Raw genomic sequence first — 16,909 nt, 5'->3', positions numbered from 1 at the left:
TCGTCAATGTTTTTGATTTTCCCCATCAACCTCGGCTTGTAGAGTACAAAACAACGGTCTGTGGACGCTCAGCAGATCAGGAGAGCCTTCCATAGAAACTAGAAACTAGTCAGGATTAGTGTGGGCGGAGGCACAAACGTCGGACGAGAGGACTTCTGGTGGCTGCCCTTTATAATTACCGGCCGCACTCAGGTGAAAACTAGTATCGTGACGTCACGCACCATTAGACAGGTCATTAAAAAAACTATCTGCACCTGCTCCCGGAACTAAACATCTCAAATTATACTCATCAAGCTGACAAAACCATTCGTTCAGACCTAGCTCCCGCATCTGATGGCAATTCCCCATTGAATCCCTGATACGGACAATTTTTCTAACACGTACATTTCATATTGACAAAAATTTTGAGACAAAAGCAGGGGTGTAGTTCAAAGAATAGCTGCTAGGTGGCCCAAACCATCACCATCTGTCGTGGACAAAACATATATCAAGACTTCCTATAGATAAAATACTAATAAAAGCAATTTTTCACACACGTGACGAAAACTCTTGGAAAGGGTTTCAGGATAAAACAAGTCTGCAGTTCCAAGGAAGACCGCGAGGTTGCTCAAACCAACACCGCTTACCGATACAAAAACCTAGCTGCTAGCTAACTCAAACATTGTGAGCATAAAATGTTGAAAGCACGAGGAACCAAAACTGAACATCTCTCTGCAGTGTCATTGAATGCAGCTAGGAGGCCCGTAGACAGTTGTTATGCCCTAGAAATGTAGGTCATTGACTTTAAGGACACCGGCTCAGCTCAGAAACTTGTTGAGCTGCTACAACGCATCAGCAGACTAGAGCTATGGTAGTTAGGAATTTGGAAAATCTCTATGTTTTATATGGAGGAAAATGAGATCTTCTATATCTCTTTTTATAGCAAATCTAGCGAAAACCGGACCCCCCCTTACTGAATGGTATCGCCCCCTGAAAGACCGCGCGTGCCTGCACCACGTGACCACCTTCTGACATTCGCCGGTAGCGAGGACAGACAGACGACAGAAAACTCCTATTTCCTTGTTTTTTACTGCAAGAAAGCGCCGACGGTAAGTCTTCATTTTCATGTCTATGAATCCCAAGGTATTACCGATTCTATCCAAGGCTTAGTCGCGACGTGTTGATGTTTATTTTGAGCAAAAACATCGAATTATTTGAGTGGGTCTATATGGTAGAGCCTAACACACCCTACATACACACGTGTGTAAGTGTAATAGTGGTATTTACGTAACGTTACTTACAGGACGTGACTTTGCACATTTTCCTTCAATCTTTTGTGTGAGAAATGTCACAGAATGTCAGAATAATGTCTCCCATTCCACGACTACCAGGAAACGTCGATAATCTGACGTAAAAAGGTACAGAAAATGCTTTAGAAATTCACACAAATAATGCCTGATGAGGGTTGTCTCAGATGTCTGGGTTGACTGCAAAGAAAAGTGGGTAGATGAGAGGGTGGGGAGGGGGGTTTGGGAATGTGTTTTAAACCTTTAAAACGGATTTCCGGCATTTCAAGTGTCAAGGTTTCCCTTATGACTTCCATAAAATGGGTGCAGTAGATGACTTGCATAATTTTTTGCTGATATATATCGACTTCTATCTAACATTGATTTTTATATTATGCCCGGTATCTTATGGCTTATGCATATAATTTACATAAAATAGTTTGGGACTCATTTTTGTGATATTTTGGTAACGCATCAATTATACACCAGGTGTATTTTGCCAGCCAGTAGGTACCCATTATGAGTAATGAGGCTGATTAACGTGGTCGAGGCACCTCCTCGAGCACGGGACCCCCGTTTTACGTCCCTCCCGGAAGACGATTTCGTGGAAAGCTTCGTGAGGCTACAGCAATCCGGACGTCCTTGGTTGGTCTCCCATCCAAGCACTGTCCGGACCGTCGCGTTGCTTAACTTCCGAGATCGAGGGATCGGGTGTACCAACGCGCCACGCGGCCGTAGCATACATCATCAATATGTATTCATTTCTATGTAGTCTGAAGCTTAAGTTGTTGCAAAACTTTAACCAGTTTGCCATTTTGCTGTGTACACAGTTTTAGATTGTGAAAGATAACAAGGCCAGACCAAGTCAAACATTGCTAGATTTTGTTCTGGAAACTTCTCAGGCTCGGTCAGTGATCTATGATTTCATGGGGGCCTCTATGGGGGTTAGCATCAATGGGGTCCTGCATGGGGGGGGGGGGGTACCACTAATGCTTTACCCTATAAAATTATAAGAAAGGCTGCAGGTATGTTTTACATTAAATCGGCAGACTCGCTTAGAGTTATGAAAAATTCAGGTGCGAAGTACACATAACCTACATTTTGTAAGACATGCATAATGGGATGATGCCTTCTTAGCCATGTTAAGAAGAAAAGCTTGGCGGTCATCTTTCCTTATTACCCCATGATACAAATGTATGTATTATGAAGTTCAAGCTCCTTCTATCATTGAAGAACTAGTAAAGGTAAATTTGTCTGAAAGATAAAGTTGAATTTATATAAAAATTTATCAATTTTTCTCCTCACACTGTCACAGAATATCTGCTTTATTCTAAGTTATAGTGTTGTAAATGATAAATTGTCAAATCATAGTTTCAAAGTCCAAATCAGTGCAAATGTTTAATGTTTATATACGTAGTGATGATGAAAGCTCTCATGACTGTCATGCATATGTTTGCTGACCAAATATTTGCCCCCTACTGCAGCTGGTTGTAATACAGTAGAAGCCAGTTAATTGCACACCGGATTAACGCACACTTCTGTTAACTGCACGGAATGCCCAAATCCCAAAACAGTGCGGTCCAGGTAGATAACTTCGCATTATTGCACCAGCCGGATAATTGCACGAAATTCACTGGCAAATAGGCCGTGCAATTAAGCGGCTTTTACTGTATAACCTTAAGGTGAATGACACAAATAATGCAAATAATCCAGTATTGCAAATCGGATTACAGTAAGTTTACTTAATTCTGCAGTATGGGGCATTTGCGGTATTTGCAGTTTGTGGCTTGCATTACTGAATTATTCACGTAATATTTCGGCCTTACAGAGGTCACCACAAGAAATCTGACCGTGAAAATTAAAAATGCTACAAGTATTTAAAGATGTACAGTATCAAAAGAAATGTTTAGGATATTTTGTGGGTGTGAGAAAAAATTATGTGAGAGAGGAATAACAAATACTCCAGATTCATTTGATTTTGCAGTGGGAGGGAAAAGGATGTTTTCAGTCAGTGTTTTAAATTCACGTTCTGTTGAAATGATTCGGTTGCACATAAGAAGTGCATATTTTTTGGTGGAGTTGTCAGTGACAAACTACAAAAGTAAAACCACAAGTAGTATAGTCAGTAGGCTGGAAACATTATTGAAAAGCCTAGCCGTTGTCCTTGCCAGTTTGGTCATTGTGTGGCGGTAGTGGTGTGTAAATACGGCTCTCAATGTGTAGGTTAAGATACTCTGTAAAGTACTACAGTCTAAATAGCATGCCATGGTCTCCCGGTTAGCACTCCCATTTCTGTACCTGAGGATTGCTTGTTCAAGTCCTTAATCTCCAAGCAGATGTTGGGTTGGGCTTGTTTTATGTGGTACTTTTTTTGGTGACATTTTGAAGGTCTTTCTAGTGGTTTTTGCTTTTGTTACTTTTAGCTCATTGACTTTGTCTTGAAAAATGCTGCAATGAAACGTCTAACTCTAAGGGACCAGCAAAAAATGTCCACATTGGGGGTGGTCCTATATGATGTAGAGGTGGTCACTTGTACAGGTTTGAATCTAACTTGGTTAGATTCTTATAATCTATGTTGTGAATACACCAGTACAAAAAGATACACAAGTGATCATGCATGCTAGCTCAACCATTCATGCAAAAGACTAAGGCGTGACACACTTATATATACATTTTGTAGTTCTGAGAATTGAGGATGTCCTAAGTCATGCCCTATTTGCTTCCTTTGCATTATCCCCTACTTGGGCAGGAAGTATGGTAATAGAAAGAATGACATAGCAGAATTGGATGCTTATATAATCAGTGTGAGAGGTTCCATGTAGAGATCTCTTGCTGTTGACTGTAAGCAGGCTTGCTAAAAGGTATGGTATCCTATAGTATAACATGTACTGAGTATACAGTGGTGGTTGATTTACATGATATTAGACACGAAATAGTATAAACTCTTTTTCCTATACAAGGAAAGGTAAGTACTATGAAATATGTCAGCTGAACTTATACTATTTATTATTAATTTATTTCAAAATAATTTTGTTCCAGCATGGTTGCTCAATCCTGTTTTATACATACTAGCAATCATAACAATGCTAGTACATGTATGTATTTGATAATGCATCATTATTGATACACTGTAAATAAATTTATTTTTGTGATATTAAGGAGAAGATCGTTTTTGCAGTGCCAGTGTTTAAACATTCTAGTATGAATTTTAAAAAAATATACATATTCGTGGTGTAATGAGTTCCAATGTTAACTGGATTGTAAAATTTCCTGTCAAATGATACTGAGTTTTGCTTGGTTGGTGTGCTGATTTTACTAGATATACACATGAGACTCTGGTCTTTTTGTATTAAGCAATAGCAACATGTTAGCAGTCTTTTGTAGCTTTCGTGTACATGTCTTCATCACAGCTGTGATTGACATGGCAAAATATGCCTTTAAAAGTTTAATTAGAATTTCTTACAGTTACACTCTGTGGGTAGACTGTGTACTACTGTTATATACACTACTTGGATGTCCATCCAATTTGCATGATTTTTTTAAAGTGGTCTCCATGTCACAGACAGCTGTGGTCAATGGAAGGGAAAGGGCATTGCTGGTGTGGGAAGGGGATAGGAGCTTATGTAAATTGTTGAGGGAAAGATCATTGCTCATGTGAGGCTCTGTGGGTCACATACTGACTCCTATGGCCGCTTGACTCCCCTAGCATACTATTGACTCTATTGTCCAGTTTCTACTATTTGACCAGCGATCCACAGAGCCTGGCAGAGGCTACAATTAAGTCCCGGCTGGTAATGATATATTGAACAAATAATTTTAGCCTTTTTGAAAAATTCTCTTTATCTTTTGAATATACCAATCCTGCTATGCAGATCATATTGACGCTTGTCATAATACTTGTTAACAAGCTGTTTTTAGAAAATGCAGCAGAATGATAATAATGCAGTAATTGTGTCCTATTTCTATAGGGACCAATTAGTGCTAAACAGAAAATTCTTGGTCTGTGCATAACTACTTTCAAAAGACAGGATAAGAGAATACAGGATGACATGTGTGGTCAAAGCATATGAAAGACCATCAAATGTCACGTGACAGAGAAACTCCAAGATGAGACTCCCGGGTTGACAAAGAGACAGAGTTCGTCTCGAAAGCTTCCCCAAGCTAATTGAACTTTAGTTGTGTGTATTTGTTTAAATCTTTGTCAAAAAAATCATATGAAAGACTATGAACCAACCAAAAATTTGCAAAGTAATACATATTATATACAGTACAGCCACATATAATAACAGGTTTTATCAAGAACGTATATTAGTGACTCAAACTTCTATGCTTAACATAGGATTGTGAGAACTTTCTGAATCAATGATATAGATGTATATTTATATATGCCAATGTTAGTTATAAGTGTATATTTGTATCAACAAATGTACATGTATATTGATATGTATCATGCAACAAACCTATATAGAAAATAGTTAACTTTTAAATATGTATACATCCTATCATGCAGACTTTAATATGTATACATTTATCGCGAAGTTCTCTTTTAAAACGTCAGCAGAAAGCTTATGAATTCTATGTCCTCTGTTTGCGTTTCTAGAAGTACTGAACCAAGATGTCTGCCGGAAAAGCCAAACTCCAGCACCCAGCTCCGAACTTCGAGAGCACAGCCGTGCTACCCTCTGGGGAGTTCGGTACCATCAAATTGTCCGACTACAAAGGTGGGTTTCACGTTTGTTTGTTTCACAGTGCTTTCAATCTTTTGACACTGGAAAATGTTCTGATTGAGAACCATTCTTCTGATTATGTACAACTTACAAGTTTTCTAATTGTATGGAAGTTTTCTTATTGTGTAGCAGTTTTCTGATTGAATACCATTTTTGTGCTCATATACACATTTTTTCCGATTGTATACAGGTTTCCTGATTTTGATTGTTACATATTTTCTGATTGTATACAGGTTTCCTGATTTTGATTGTATACACATTTTCCAATTGTATACCTCACCGGTGTAACCGGATGTATGATATAGGTTTTGATTGTATACAGATTTTCTGATTGAATAACATTTTTCTGATTGTGTACATGTTTTCTGATTGTATACAAATTTTCTGATTGTGTCCTTACGAAATACACTTAACTGGACTGTCCTTACTCAACCCATGGTTTTATTAATGGTACAATATAAGACTGACTATGACTATGAGGTACCTTGACTTTAGCCACAAATATGATGTTTTAAATGCGCATTGTTATATTTTATCAATACAGTATTCTTTGGTTTTAGTTCATCAACAATATTATAAGAATGCTAGCTCATAGGAGAAGTAAGTCTGATGAGTTTCTTCTCTCTTGTAGGAAAGTACCTGATCATCTTCTTCTACCCCATGGACTTGTAAGTGGCATTCATCTTTGCTTGTTGTGTACCATAAAGGAGTTATACCATCACAAAATGGACTTTTTGGAGGACAGCAAGGTTCTTTACTCACAACCAAGACAAAAGCCCTCACAGGTGAAGTTTTGGCGACCATCTGTCCCTTTCTAGACCAGTTCTGACAGAATTGCCCTGAGGAAGGTCACCAGAACATCAGCTGAGGGGTTTTGTCTTGGTTGTGAGTAGGGCTGGGTATCGGTACAGCGTACCGGTACAAAACCATTTTTTCTTATTGGACCGGTCCAGAAAGACCGGACCTGAAAAAAATTAAGTCGACCGGATGTTGGGCCGATTAGAAAATGAAGAGATTATTTTATCAGGCATTCACGTGTTTTGGCGCTGAAAATAACAAGTGAAGTAGAGTAGAGTTTATAGTAATTCATACCAAGTTTTATAGCCAATTGTGCAGGTGCAGTTAGTGTTATAGGATTTAAAAACGCCAGTGTAAGGCTAATACTCCACCAAACAGATTTCTTTGTAGTGAAATGGACCTTTGGTATGAGTCATACTGAATCAGGTTCTGTACTGGACCTGATCCTTTGGACCTGAACCGGACCTGCACCTGAATTTTCTGTACCAGTACCCACCCCTAGTTGTGAGTAAAGAACCTTGCTGTCCAGTGATTCGCCAACCCGATGACATAATTCACTGGCTCTTCAATTTGAATTTAAGAACTTCAACACATAGCTAGTAGAGGTTTACTAGTAGTTATCTTTGACTCTTGATTGTCAAGAGTATGCTGTTTACCAGTGACACTGTGCAAATTACCTTTACATACATGAACATAATCTGTCCTTACACAAATATCTGCAATTCTGGGTGCACAAAAATGCATGATATCATGATATCATGATGTACTTGCAGCACTAAAGTATACCTATGCAGGGTTCTCCCCAGAATTGTTTAGTATAGTGGAAGGGCTAGCAAAAATAACCCGCACCAACGCGCTGCACTTTCATGAAAATGGGTTCATTTTGCAATGACAGAGGGTGTCAAATACTACAAGTATAATATACTGTTGTTATTCCTTTGTTGTGAAGTGGCAAAACTACTATTGTTTTGATCATTGCTCATTCACAAGTTTTTGCAGACAATGCTGACTGGAAAAGTGATGCCACTTGGTACAAAAATCTGTGAATTGTCATTAATCTTAGCAAAACTAACAAAGAAAATAGGGAAGAAACACACTAAATTTGAAAAATAGTATAGTGGAGCTGGCTGAGAGTATAGTGGAGGGCCTCCCTTATTCCACTCTCTGGGGAGAACCCTGCCTATGTCACTTAAGGTTAATGTTTTTATCTGCTGCTTAATGTTAATGTAATACTAGCTTCCTTATCTAGATAACAATTATATGGACTGTACATATATTTCAAACATATATTGACTTGTTGTGTTGTTTACTCTTCCAGCACGTTTGTGTGTCCGACAGAAATCATCGCCTTCAGCGACCGCGTGGAGGAGTTTAAAAAGATCAATTGCGAGGTGTTGGCGTGTTCCACAGACTCCCAGTTCTCCCACTTGGCATGGTGCGTGTTGAACAACTGTTGGACAGCTTTACATATGACCTTTAAAACCACTCAACATCTCCCAAAGGATGTATTAAATACTCCAAGCTGCTGACTGTAGATAAGAAAGTAAAAGTAGAGCGCTCACTAGGATCTAGTGTTTTGTAATATCAAAACAAAACCTCTATTTTAGACTTCAAGAAAAAGAGATAAGTTGTTATGTTGATTTCAGCTTGATATTTGGGAGGGGGGTTGCTTGCTCGAAATTTGTGTTATTGTTATTTTTATAGATTAACTTAACCATATTTTCTGGAATAAACACTTTTCTAGATTCTAAAGGAGCCGCAAGTCATTGCCAAAGTCTGAATGTATACTTTATAGGAGGTTTTTGCACTGATTGGAAAATGACCTCAAGTGGTGCTACGCTTCTTGGAACGATGCAGAACTGTACACATTATTTTGTGTACAACTTTTCTTCTGTTCAGAGGGATTTTGTAACTCACATGAAAAGAATAACAAAAGAGAAATCTTTCTACCCTTTAATTTAAGATGATAACGTTTTCTGTACTATAGGACAAACACCCCCAGAAAGCAAGGTGGACTGGGCCAGATGAAAATCCCACTTATGGCAGACAAAGCCATGACCATCTCCCGAGACTATGGAGTGTTGATGGAAGACGCGGGCATTGCATTCCGGTGAGTTTCCTTATTGTTGCTTTTGTTTGTTTTTTGTATTGCATAGCCAGTAAACTACCTTAATGCATAAGGTCACATTGATGTATTACTCCGAGTGGGGACCCTAAAAGAGATCCGAGCCAAAAAATGAACGGCTGCACGGACACATGTTTTTAGCGGTGAGAAATTCCCTTTTAGCCAGCGGAACTGATCTCGAAAGCTAGATTGGTGAAAGCTTGTTTGTAACTGAAGAAATTAGCAGGTAAAGTTTTGCAGCCGCGCGCTAGGTCGGAGGTACACAGTCGTGGGTTCTGAGTGGTGCGGTTGTACGCTAGCAGCGAAAAAGTGCCTTTTGTGGGGATTGACTAATCGTAGTTTGTAATTGCTATAAAAAAAGTTCCTATGTATAGTTTACGTTGGCAATTTTTCCCCACGATACAGGGTAAATGTGCTCGACATAGAATGAAAAATCTGCTGAAATTTCACGTAGCTTCATTATGAACGCGCCCATTTAAACCACGAATTAATACATAGAAGTCTATGGGAAGAAGAAACTCATCAATGAGACCATAACACACCAGTTTTGTATAGTAGGTGCAAGAGTTGTAAGATTAGACTGTAAAGGTTTGATCCGCTCACACCGGAATGAACTCTTTTCCACAAGTCAGGTGGATATTAAGTGCTCTAGGTTTGGCTCTCCTTGAATGCAGGACCTCCATCACATCCAAGAGGACTTTCCTAACAGAAGCTAGGTACCAACCTGAGCATAGTATGGAAATTGTTGAAAGGAACCCACTAGAGATTCAAATCCAGAACCTTTTATTCTGAGATAACTTGGCCCCAACCACAAGGCCACACTAGACAATTTTTACTGGGTGGCATTCTGTGTCTTTTTCATTTTATATTGAATGTAATTTTTTCTATGTATGGTTTCAGTGGTTTGTTCATCATTGACGACAAGGGTACGCTGCGCCAGATCACGATCAATGACCTGCCGGTCGGGCGTTCAGTTGACGAGACCCTGCGTCTGGTACAGGCCTTCCAGTTCACAGACAAGCATGGGGAAGGTTGGTGACTTTGTTGTAGAAATCTTTTATGTAGAATTGTAAGATTGGAAAAGTATTAAGTTCAAATAGTTTCAATAATGCATTGACAATCATTCAAACTGAAACATAGATTTTAAAAACATTCTCAAAAACTTCTTGGCAGCCATTGGCATTTTTTCTAACCTTTGATGTTTATGGAAAACAGACCATCTGTGATTTAAAAAAGCCTTTAAAGAAAGCAGTAGTGATCTTTTGAAAAATAATACAAAAGACAGGATTTGTGAATTATCTTATAAAAACAAACTCTTCTAGAATATTTTTCATATCATGTGTCCTCAAAGGGGAAAAAACAGTTACAGGTCTAGCAGCCCACAATCTACCCCTTGTCAAAATGTACCCAAGTACATTTTTAACAGGGGTACCATATGGCCTGCTACACCTGTAGTAATGTTTAGTACATTACTTAAACAATACATTTTTTCCTGACCACTTACAGTGTGCCCTGCTGGATGGAAGCCTGGCGCTGACACCATCAAACCTGACGTAAAGGACAGCAAAGAATATTTCTCCAAGCAGTAGTTCACTAACACGTGGACAACCGAAATCTCCAAGCAGATATTGGGTGAAAGATCACAGTTGGGCTTCTCTGTCAGCCCCTCAAATAACTCATCTTTCACCCCAACATCTGCTTGAAGATTTGACAACCATTGTCTTAACTTTCTAGACAAGATCCTGCTGAAATGTGTTTGTACATCTCTTAATAAAGCAGAATTCTTAATTCTAAAGATAATTATCAAGATCCTATGTTGAATGATCAGAGTATCGTATTCTGTTTTTGGTTGTTTTGGTTGTTGTGTTCATGTATGTGCACTTTTTCATGTTATCTATTCTGTGGTGTAGAAATACTAATGATTAGCTTAGAGAGAAGACACTTAAAAAAAGTATTGTGGCATCATGAACAAAGTTATCGAGGAGTGTGCAAATTGTAAGTTCAGTAGGTAAGAAGGATTGGGAATCTCTGATAGATTGAAAAGATATTGTTTAAGCATGTGGTTTTGACTGTTGACATTCCGTCTTTTGCTGTCTTTCCCATGCAAAACTTACAAGCATTTGAAAGCTATGGTTGTTTGGTACCCTTTGTGATAGGAAAGTTGTTCTTTGCTTGAAAGTAAATAAACAGGAGGTGCTTTGAGCAACAAAACATGGCTTTTATTTCCTTCTTATACTATCATGCTATGTCATTGATATACTGCACATCTTTTAACATGTGGTGGCATCATTTTCGTAGTTTTTTAGGCAATCTCTTCACTGTAAATTCCTTATGCCGCAAATATGTCTTTTTACAGTACAACTGCTGTACTACGCAATTGCTTCAACCAGAGATTTAACACTTTGTAAATCTCCTTTTTCCTCGTACTGCAGAATAGAACCACCACAAAAGTAAACAAATTTACATACATGAATACATTTATAGTATACATTTCTAATTGTATTAGTAAACATTGCACAAATGTTAATATTGATATTTATTTTACAGTCTGTATCCCCAAAAAATACCTCATCCCCTTAGCATTAGTATTACATATCATAGTCAGTATGCACACGTAAATAATATGTTAAGAACACACATCTTTTTATTCATATAATTACTATTGCCTGAGTAGCATTCAAAGCAAAATATGCCAGCATGTAATTGTTAGGTCGCAACAGTCTTTTTCCATATAAAACATGGTTGTGGTTTCAAGGTAATAGACTTATCCTTCAACAAGCAGAAGTACAAAATGAAAATGCATATACTAGTACATTGTATTAGACAGACATGCAGCCACTCTCTCATTGGTTGAACTGCTAATAGCCATGCTGTCATTGGTTGAATTGCTAATTGTGATGGACAACAGGATTGGTCTGTTCAAGCATGATCATTGTCAGTTGTATGAGCTGTCAATCATTTGCGTAAAGACAGGCTCCACTTGGTGTCATTGGCTAATGAGGGCAGGCGCAGAGGGGCGGGACTTGTCGACCCCTCCCCTTCCATCCCAACCGAATACGACGCACACCTCTGCTTTCTCGTCAGTTTGGTCGCCATGGCGATTTGTGACGGTTTGTCGTTGTTATTCACAGGCCGTTTCCTCAGGTTTGGCAGACTGAAGGCCTTCATTTGTGACGCGAGCTGTATGAAGCTTAGCGTCGGTACTGACTGAGTGGCGCCTCCTGGCGTTGGTGTTTTGATGTACATGTTGGAAACAGACGCGCTTCGAACAGGCTCATTTGTCGATCTCGTTGGAGAAAGCCGTAGGTTGTTCGAATTTTTGCCAGGAAACAACCCAGGTAATACCGGTTGCAAACCAGTCGTTCTTTCAGGTGCAGTTTTGTCCTGAGCTTTCGTCTGTTCCGTTGCATTTAGGGACATACCATTTGCTGCAAGCCGTGGGGTCCTTTCTGCTACATTACGCCAGCGAATGGACGACACTTTTTCCGTAACTTCGGTAGCATTCGGCTGTTTCCGTGCCAAATCTGGGTCCGCCGTTTGTGGCAATCTCGGAATCTGAGGTCTATGACTCGCATTGTGCGTGGACTGTCGCCGAGGACTGTTTCTACCCTTATCCTGTTTTGCACGAGGGTTGTTTTGGGGATCAAGGTATTCCACAGGTTGGGACTTGATTGCATTAAGTAGGTCCTTTAGGTCTCGAGTCTCTATGTTGTGGGCAAGACGGGTCTTTTGGTGCTGCAGTTCAATCCGATGCACCTTGTCGTGTAGGCGGCGCTGCAGCGAAACGTTCATCATGCGGGCAGTCTGTAGGGACATACTGTGTCCGGTGGACAACTCAACCAGCCCGCCTGTGAATTATAAAGGAAAGTGTTATTTTCATGTTTGTCTGTGTTTCCACACTCAATTCCATGTGCTAGGCATGTTGGGGACAGGAACAGGAAGTTAGGCCAAAGGTCCCAGAATAGGTAATCAAAAATTTATGTCATTTCCTGTCGTCAATTTCCTGAAATGCAGGTATGTTGCCCAATGTAGAATCAAATAAGGAATCTGGGAAAATCTATAGACATAACCTGCGAAAAATTAACAATAATAAAGCTTAAAATAGTTCTTGGTGTTATGAGAACTTCTAAATTTTTCTACTGTATAACTTTTATATCATTCTTTATAACATTATATCTTTTCTTATCTGAAGTGCAGAACACATAACCGTAAAACTGTATCTTTTTTAAAAGATGTGTTAGCCTGCTTTGCCCCCTTGCAATTGAATGTTTACCAGCAAGCATCGGCTTCTGTATCAGTTACATCAAACTGTGACCAGGATATCCCATCCTCATTATTTAATAGTAACCAACAATGCAAACTCACTCTAGCGGTTAGTTAACAAACTGCAGCTGCCATACCCTACAGGTGGTATCCATGACAGTATGATCCCTTAATTATTCCCCATTTACCCCTAGACATACACCAATCACTCTCCAGGCAAAACAATAAGCTATGTGTTTTTCGATGTGTCTGTCCATCTGTGTATTTCTGCACTTATTCCCACTAGCCAGCCACATTGGGGACACTGGCAGGAAGTTAGGTCACAGGTTCCAGAATAGGTAATCAAAGTCTATCTAATTTCCTGTCTCGAAATGTGGCCAGCATATCCATTATTCTTATTACTAGTATTACAAACAAGTTGCAAGCTCAACCTAGCGGTTAGCTAACAAACTGCAGCTACCATACCCTCAAGCATGCTATCCATGACAGTATGATCCCATAATTATACCGTATTTACATCTACACATGCATCAAAGAGTCTCCCGTCTAAGGTATGCCGTGTTTAATCTCCTTACAATACGGGAGATGTGGAACATGATAGCGTAACCACCCTGGCCCCAGGAATATCCTTCTTTACTAAGAAATTTCTACAGAGTTTGGCTGAAATGGATTCAAATTTCTTTACAGTTGATCCAAAGAGTTCTAGGTTTGATTTAAATCACCATTATCCTGTCATCTTCTCTAGGGTTATTCTCTGGAGGTGCTTTCTTTTTAAATCTTAGTAATGGGGACATATTTTACCCTTGATAGTTTTTAGTCGGTCCGTCAACTCGTAAATCGAGCGCGCTATAGTCTCTAAAAAGACCGAATGGGGAATGAAAGACATCGACATGTTGATCAAATATAATACTCTTTACACATGGAATATAAGGGTCTGTCACAGCATATGCACATCTAATTTCAAACATTAAAATACTGTTCAGGTACTTATGTCGACATGTACTCAAATATGGAAATACACACATTCTTGCTTTGTTGGTAACAGGTGCCTTTAAATTCGCTTTATACACCCAATGGCCATCAGGCATTGGTAGGGACAACAAATGCTATTTTTTGTTTCCATGGCTTTCGAGCGCTCTCAAGATTTAAGATCACACGTCCTATATAACACATTTGCTGGGCTTCGTCTTCAGTGCAAATTACCCGTGGTGTAGACAATTTGGTAATCTTGTCATTATCTTGGCGTCACAGAAACAATTAAAGTTTTTCACAGCTTGCCGCTTGGCTTCGAATAGCCAGACTACAAAACACATAGATCTACATTTTGTTTAATCAACACGAGTAACGACATATTGCTTACAACTGTCTTAAGCCCTTTCACGCATAGCCGACCATGGCCTCACGACCTTGTCCAAGGTTGGGTAAGGTTTGAGTTGTAAGGTTTTCTATGGTCAGGAATTGATCGGCGAGGTTCTCTACAAGTCTTTAAAAGTCGTCTGTGACTGTGTCAACGGACTATAAATTTTGATGAACTCGGTAAAACCATATTCTTATTAAATGCGATAACAGGACCAAACTGGAGCAAAGATACGATAGATTCCAGTCTACTCCCAATCCAGCACCGACCATTGGTTGTAGAGTGGTCAGGGGCAAGTCGTGTGGAGATCCTTACTAAATAAAATATGACCCTGTATGTGACAGGGACTTGTAACACTGTAAAGTGATGCGTAAATGACGTCCGAAAATAAACATCTCGACAACAACATAAACAAGTGAGTGGTGACATGTGATGACTTGTGCCACAGTACACAGGCTTGTGTAGACAAACGCACCCTGAAACCTAACTCTATAGTGGGACATCTATATGGGTATCTAGTCATTGTGCTACCCAAAAAAGATACTTGGTTCGCCGTTGTTTGTGGGTTGAAACCGCCGTAGAATAACACGCATATGTGGCAAACATATTCAGGGCTGTTGATCAACACTATAGCAGAGATACACAACAAGGTTTGCTGTCTTTTAGGCCTACATGTATGTAGTATACCGACACAGCGCTTGTATAGAGTTAACTGTACATATGTGGTTTTGCGTTTTGATGAACGGACTATATAGCTAAACCCATGCAATCCTACATTTTCAAGAAGCCCTGATCAACAAACACTATACTAGATATACATAAGTTTTGTCGTATCTTAGGCCTATTGACAATGCTTTTACAGAGTTAACTGAGTGTAGTTTTACGTTCTGTTAAACCGACTATAGCAAAACCCATACAACCCTACATTTCACTATTACCAAGAAGAGAGAAGAACCTATATATTACAGAGATAACGATAGTCTATCCTACATTTGTAAACATCTTTGCTGTGAACTATACCTATCCATTTAGTTGGTTAAAATGTACAATAAAGGTCCACATTCAAAAACCTTAAATTTACTAATACGCTCCTTCAAGGATGTCTTAAAACGTCTTGCAAAGTTCTGTGACTCTTCAAGTTAGCTAAGGCACACAATTAAGCAAGGAGCTCGAGTGAGTTTTTTTACAGTTCATTTCCTTGACCAGTTTACTAACTCGAAGACTTACCTTGTCCATCGTTTGACATCGGTGGTGCAGCAGACATAGCTCAAGTCAGGAAAAATTCACCTCCAAGATACGATCGAATCTCGAATCTAGTGACCAGAATCCATTGGTCGCTAGAAAACTTGTAAAAATCGGCCAACTAGACAAGAAAACTTGTCAGTGAAGTACAGCTTACGATGTTCGGAGGGGAAAATCTTAACCGCCCCTTGCGTGGACTGACTCTACTGGCCGACTATTCCCCTTTTTGCCGAATACTACGATCCATGCTCCCTTCGGAAGGCCTGGTGGAGGCTAATTCGAAGCAAACATCGCGTTAAAACGTACATAAAACGCTCTACTGGAAGCGTAGTTGCAGTGGACACCTTGTGTCTTCTTCCGAGTGTTGTGGGGTATGCAAAACGCGTTGTGACTCCGTTCACATGGGGATTTGTCCGCAGGCGATATAAACGTCTCGTAACACCGGTATCACTTACTGGTAAAGACAACTCACGCATAAAAAGTCTGCCTCTAATCGTCCAGTGATTACTACATGTAGTTGGAGAACAATAGCAGACCCGTGACGGGTAACAATACCTCACCTGCGGTAATACGTGTGATGTGCAGGACAGGTGAGGAGTTCAAGACAGGTGTGTGGCGTTGTCATAGTGATGATGTTGTCAATCAAGTCCTCAGGGGGCAGTTTTGAATTGTCGCGGACCCCCCTGAGATAGCCCGGGGGTACTAGTATCTGAGATTCTTTGACTTATTGCTTTTTCGGGAAGAAAAGCAGATCAAATGATAAAGGTATTTTTTCAACGCGGGAAGCGTGGCGTTGTGTTTTTGTTTTTCTTGTTGTTTTGTGATTAATGATATCAGCAATTTTTCAGAGAAAGTGATTAAAGAAAATAACGTTGGCCCTGTATGCGATCATGAACAAAGGGAACGAAGACTTGCAGTGCATATGCATGTACCAAGAGAAGCTGAGTTTTAACTAAAGACACTATCTAGAATGACCTACATTTTTATCTGACATAATATATATCAACTATTTTACTGTATGGTGTAGAAAACAAAACTCTATTTTTGCATTTACATATAATTTTATTGAATAAAAGACTGGAAATATAGATAAATACCAATGCTGGCATTAGCACCTTGTAAAAGTAAAAAA

The 16,909-nt window shown here is 39.4% G+C and overlaps 2 protein-coding genes across 5 annotated transcripts; one reads left to right on the top strand and one right to left on the bottom strand.

Moving 5' to 3' along the window:
* Positions 1-927: 927 nt before the first annotated feature.
* LOC118431924 (peroxiredoxin-1-like) lies at positions 928-11,126 on the top strand. 4 transcript variants are annotated; one of them, XM_035843366.1, is made up of 8 exons: positions 928-1,088; positions 5,866-5,986; positions 6,624-6,660; positions 8,109-8,225; positions 8,778-8,900; positions 9,816-9,946; positions 10,422-10,520; positions 10,620-11,126. In XM_035843366.1, exons 2-7 carry the CDS (start codon positions 5,881-5,883, stop codon positions 10,502-10,504), a joined length of 597 nt encoding a protein of 198 aa, XP_035699259.1. In that variant the 5' UTR covers positions 928-1,088; positions 5,866-5,880; the 3' UTR covers positions 10,505-10,520; positions 10,620-11,126. The 4 variants fall into 4 exon arrangements, with proteins under 4 accessions (XP_035699259.1, XP_035699258.1, XP_035699257.1 ...); XM_035843365.1 differs by having other exon boundaries at positions 929-1,088; positions 10,422-10,514; positions 10,614-11,126; XM_035843364.1 differs by having other exon boundaries at positions 929-1,088; positions 10,422-11,126.
* Positions 10,792-16,447, bottom strand: LOC118431923. Its single transcript, XM_035843363.1, has 2 exons — positions 15,763-16,447; positions 10,792-12,763 (listed from the first exon to the last, which is right to left on the bottom strand). The coding sequence occupies exons 1-2, from the start codon at positions 15,797-15,799 to the stop codon at positions 11,871-11,873; spliced, it is 930 nt and encodes a 309-aa protein (XP_035699256.1). The 5' UTR covers positions 15,800-16,447; the 3' UTR covers positions 10,792-11,870.
* Positions 16,448-16,909: the final 462 nt, after the last annotated feature.

This window comes from Branchiostoma floridae, chromosome 15, assembly GCF_000003815.2.
Source record: "Branchiostoma floridae strain S238N-H82 chromosome 15, Bfl_VNyyK, whole genome shotgun sequence".
In the NCBI taxonomy this organism is placed as follows: domain Eukaryota; kingdom Metazoa; phylum Chordata; class Leptocardii; order Amphioxiformes; family Branchiostomatidae; genus Branchiostoma; species Branchiostoma floridae.
The sequence above is the reverse complement of the archived record's forward strand: the minus strand, read 5'-3'. Positions and strand labels throughout refer to the sequence as shown.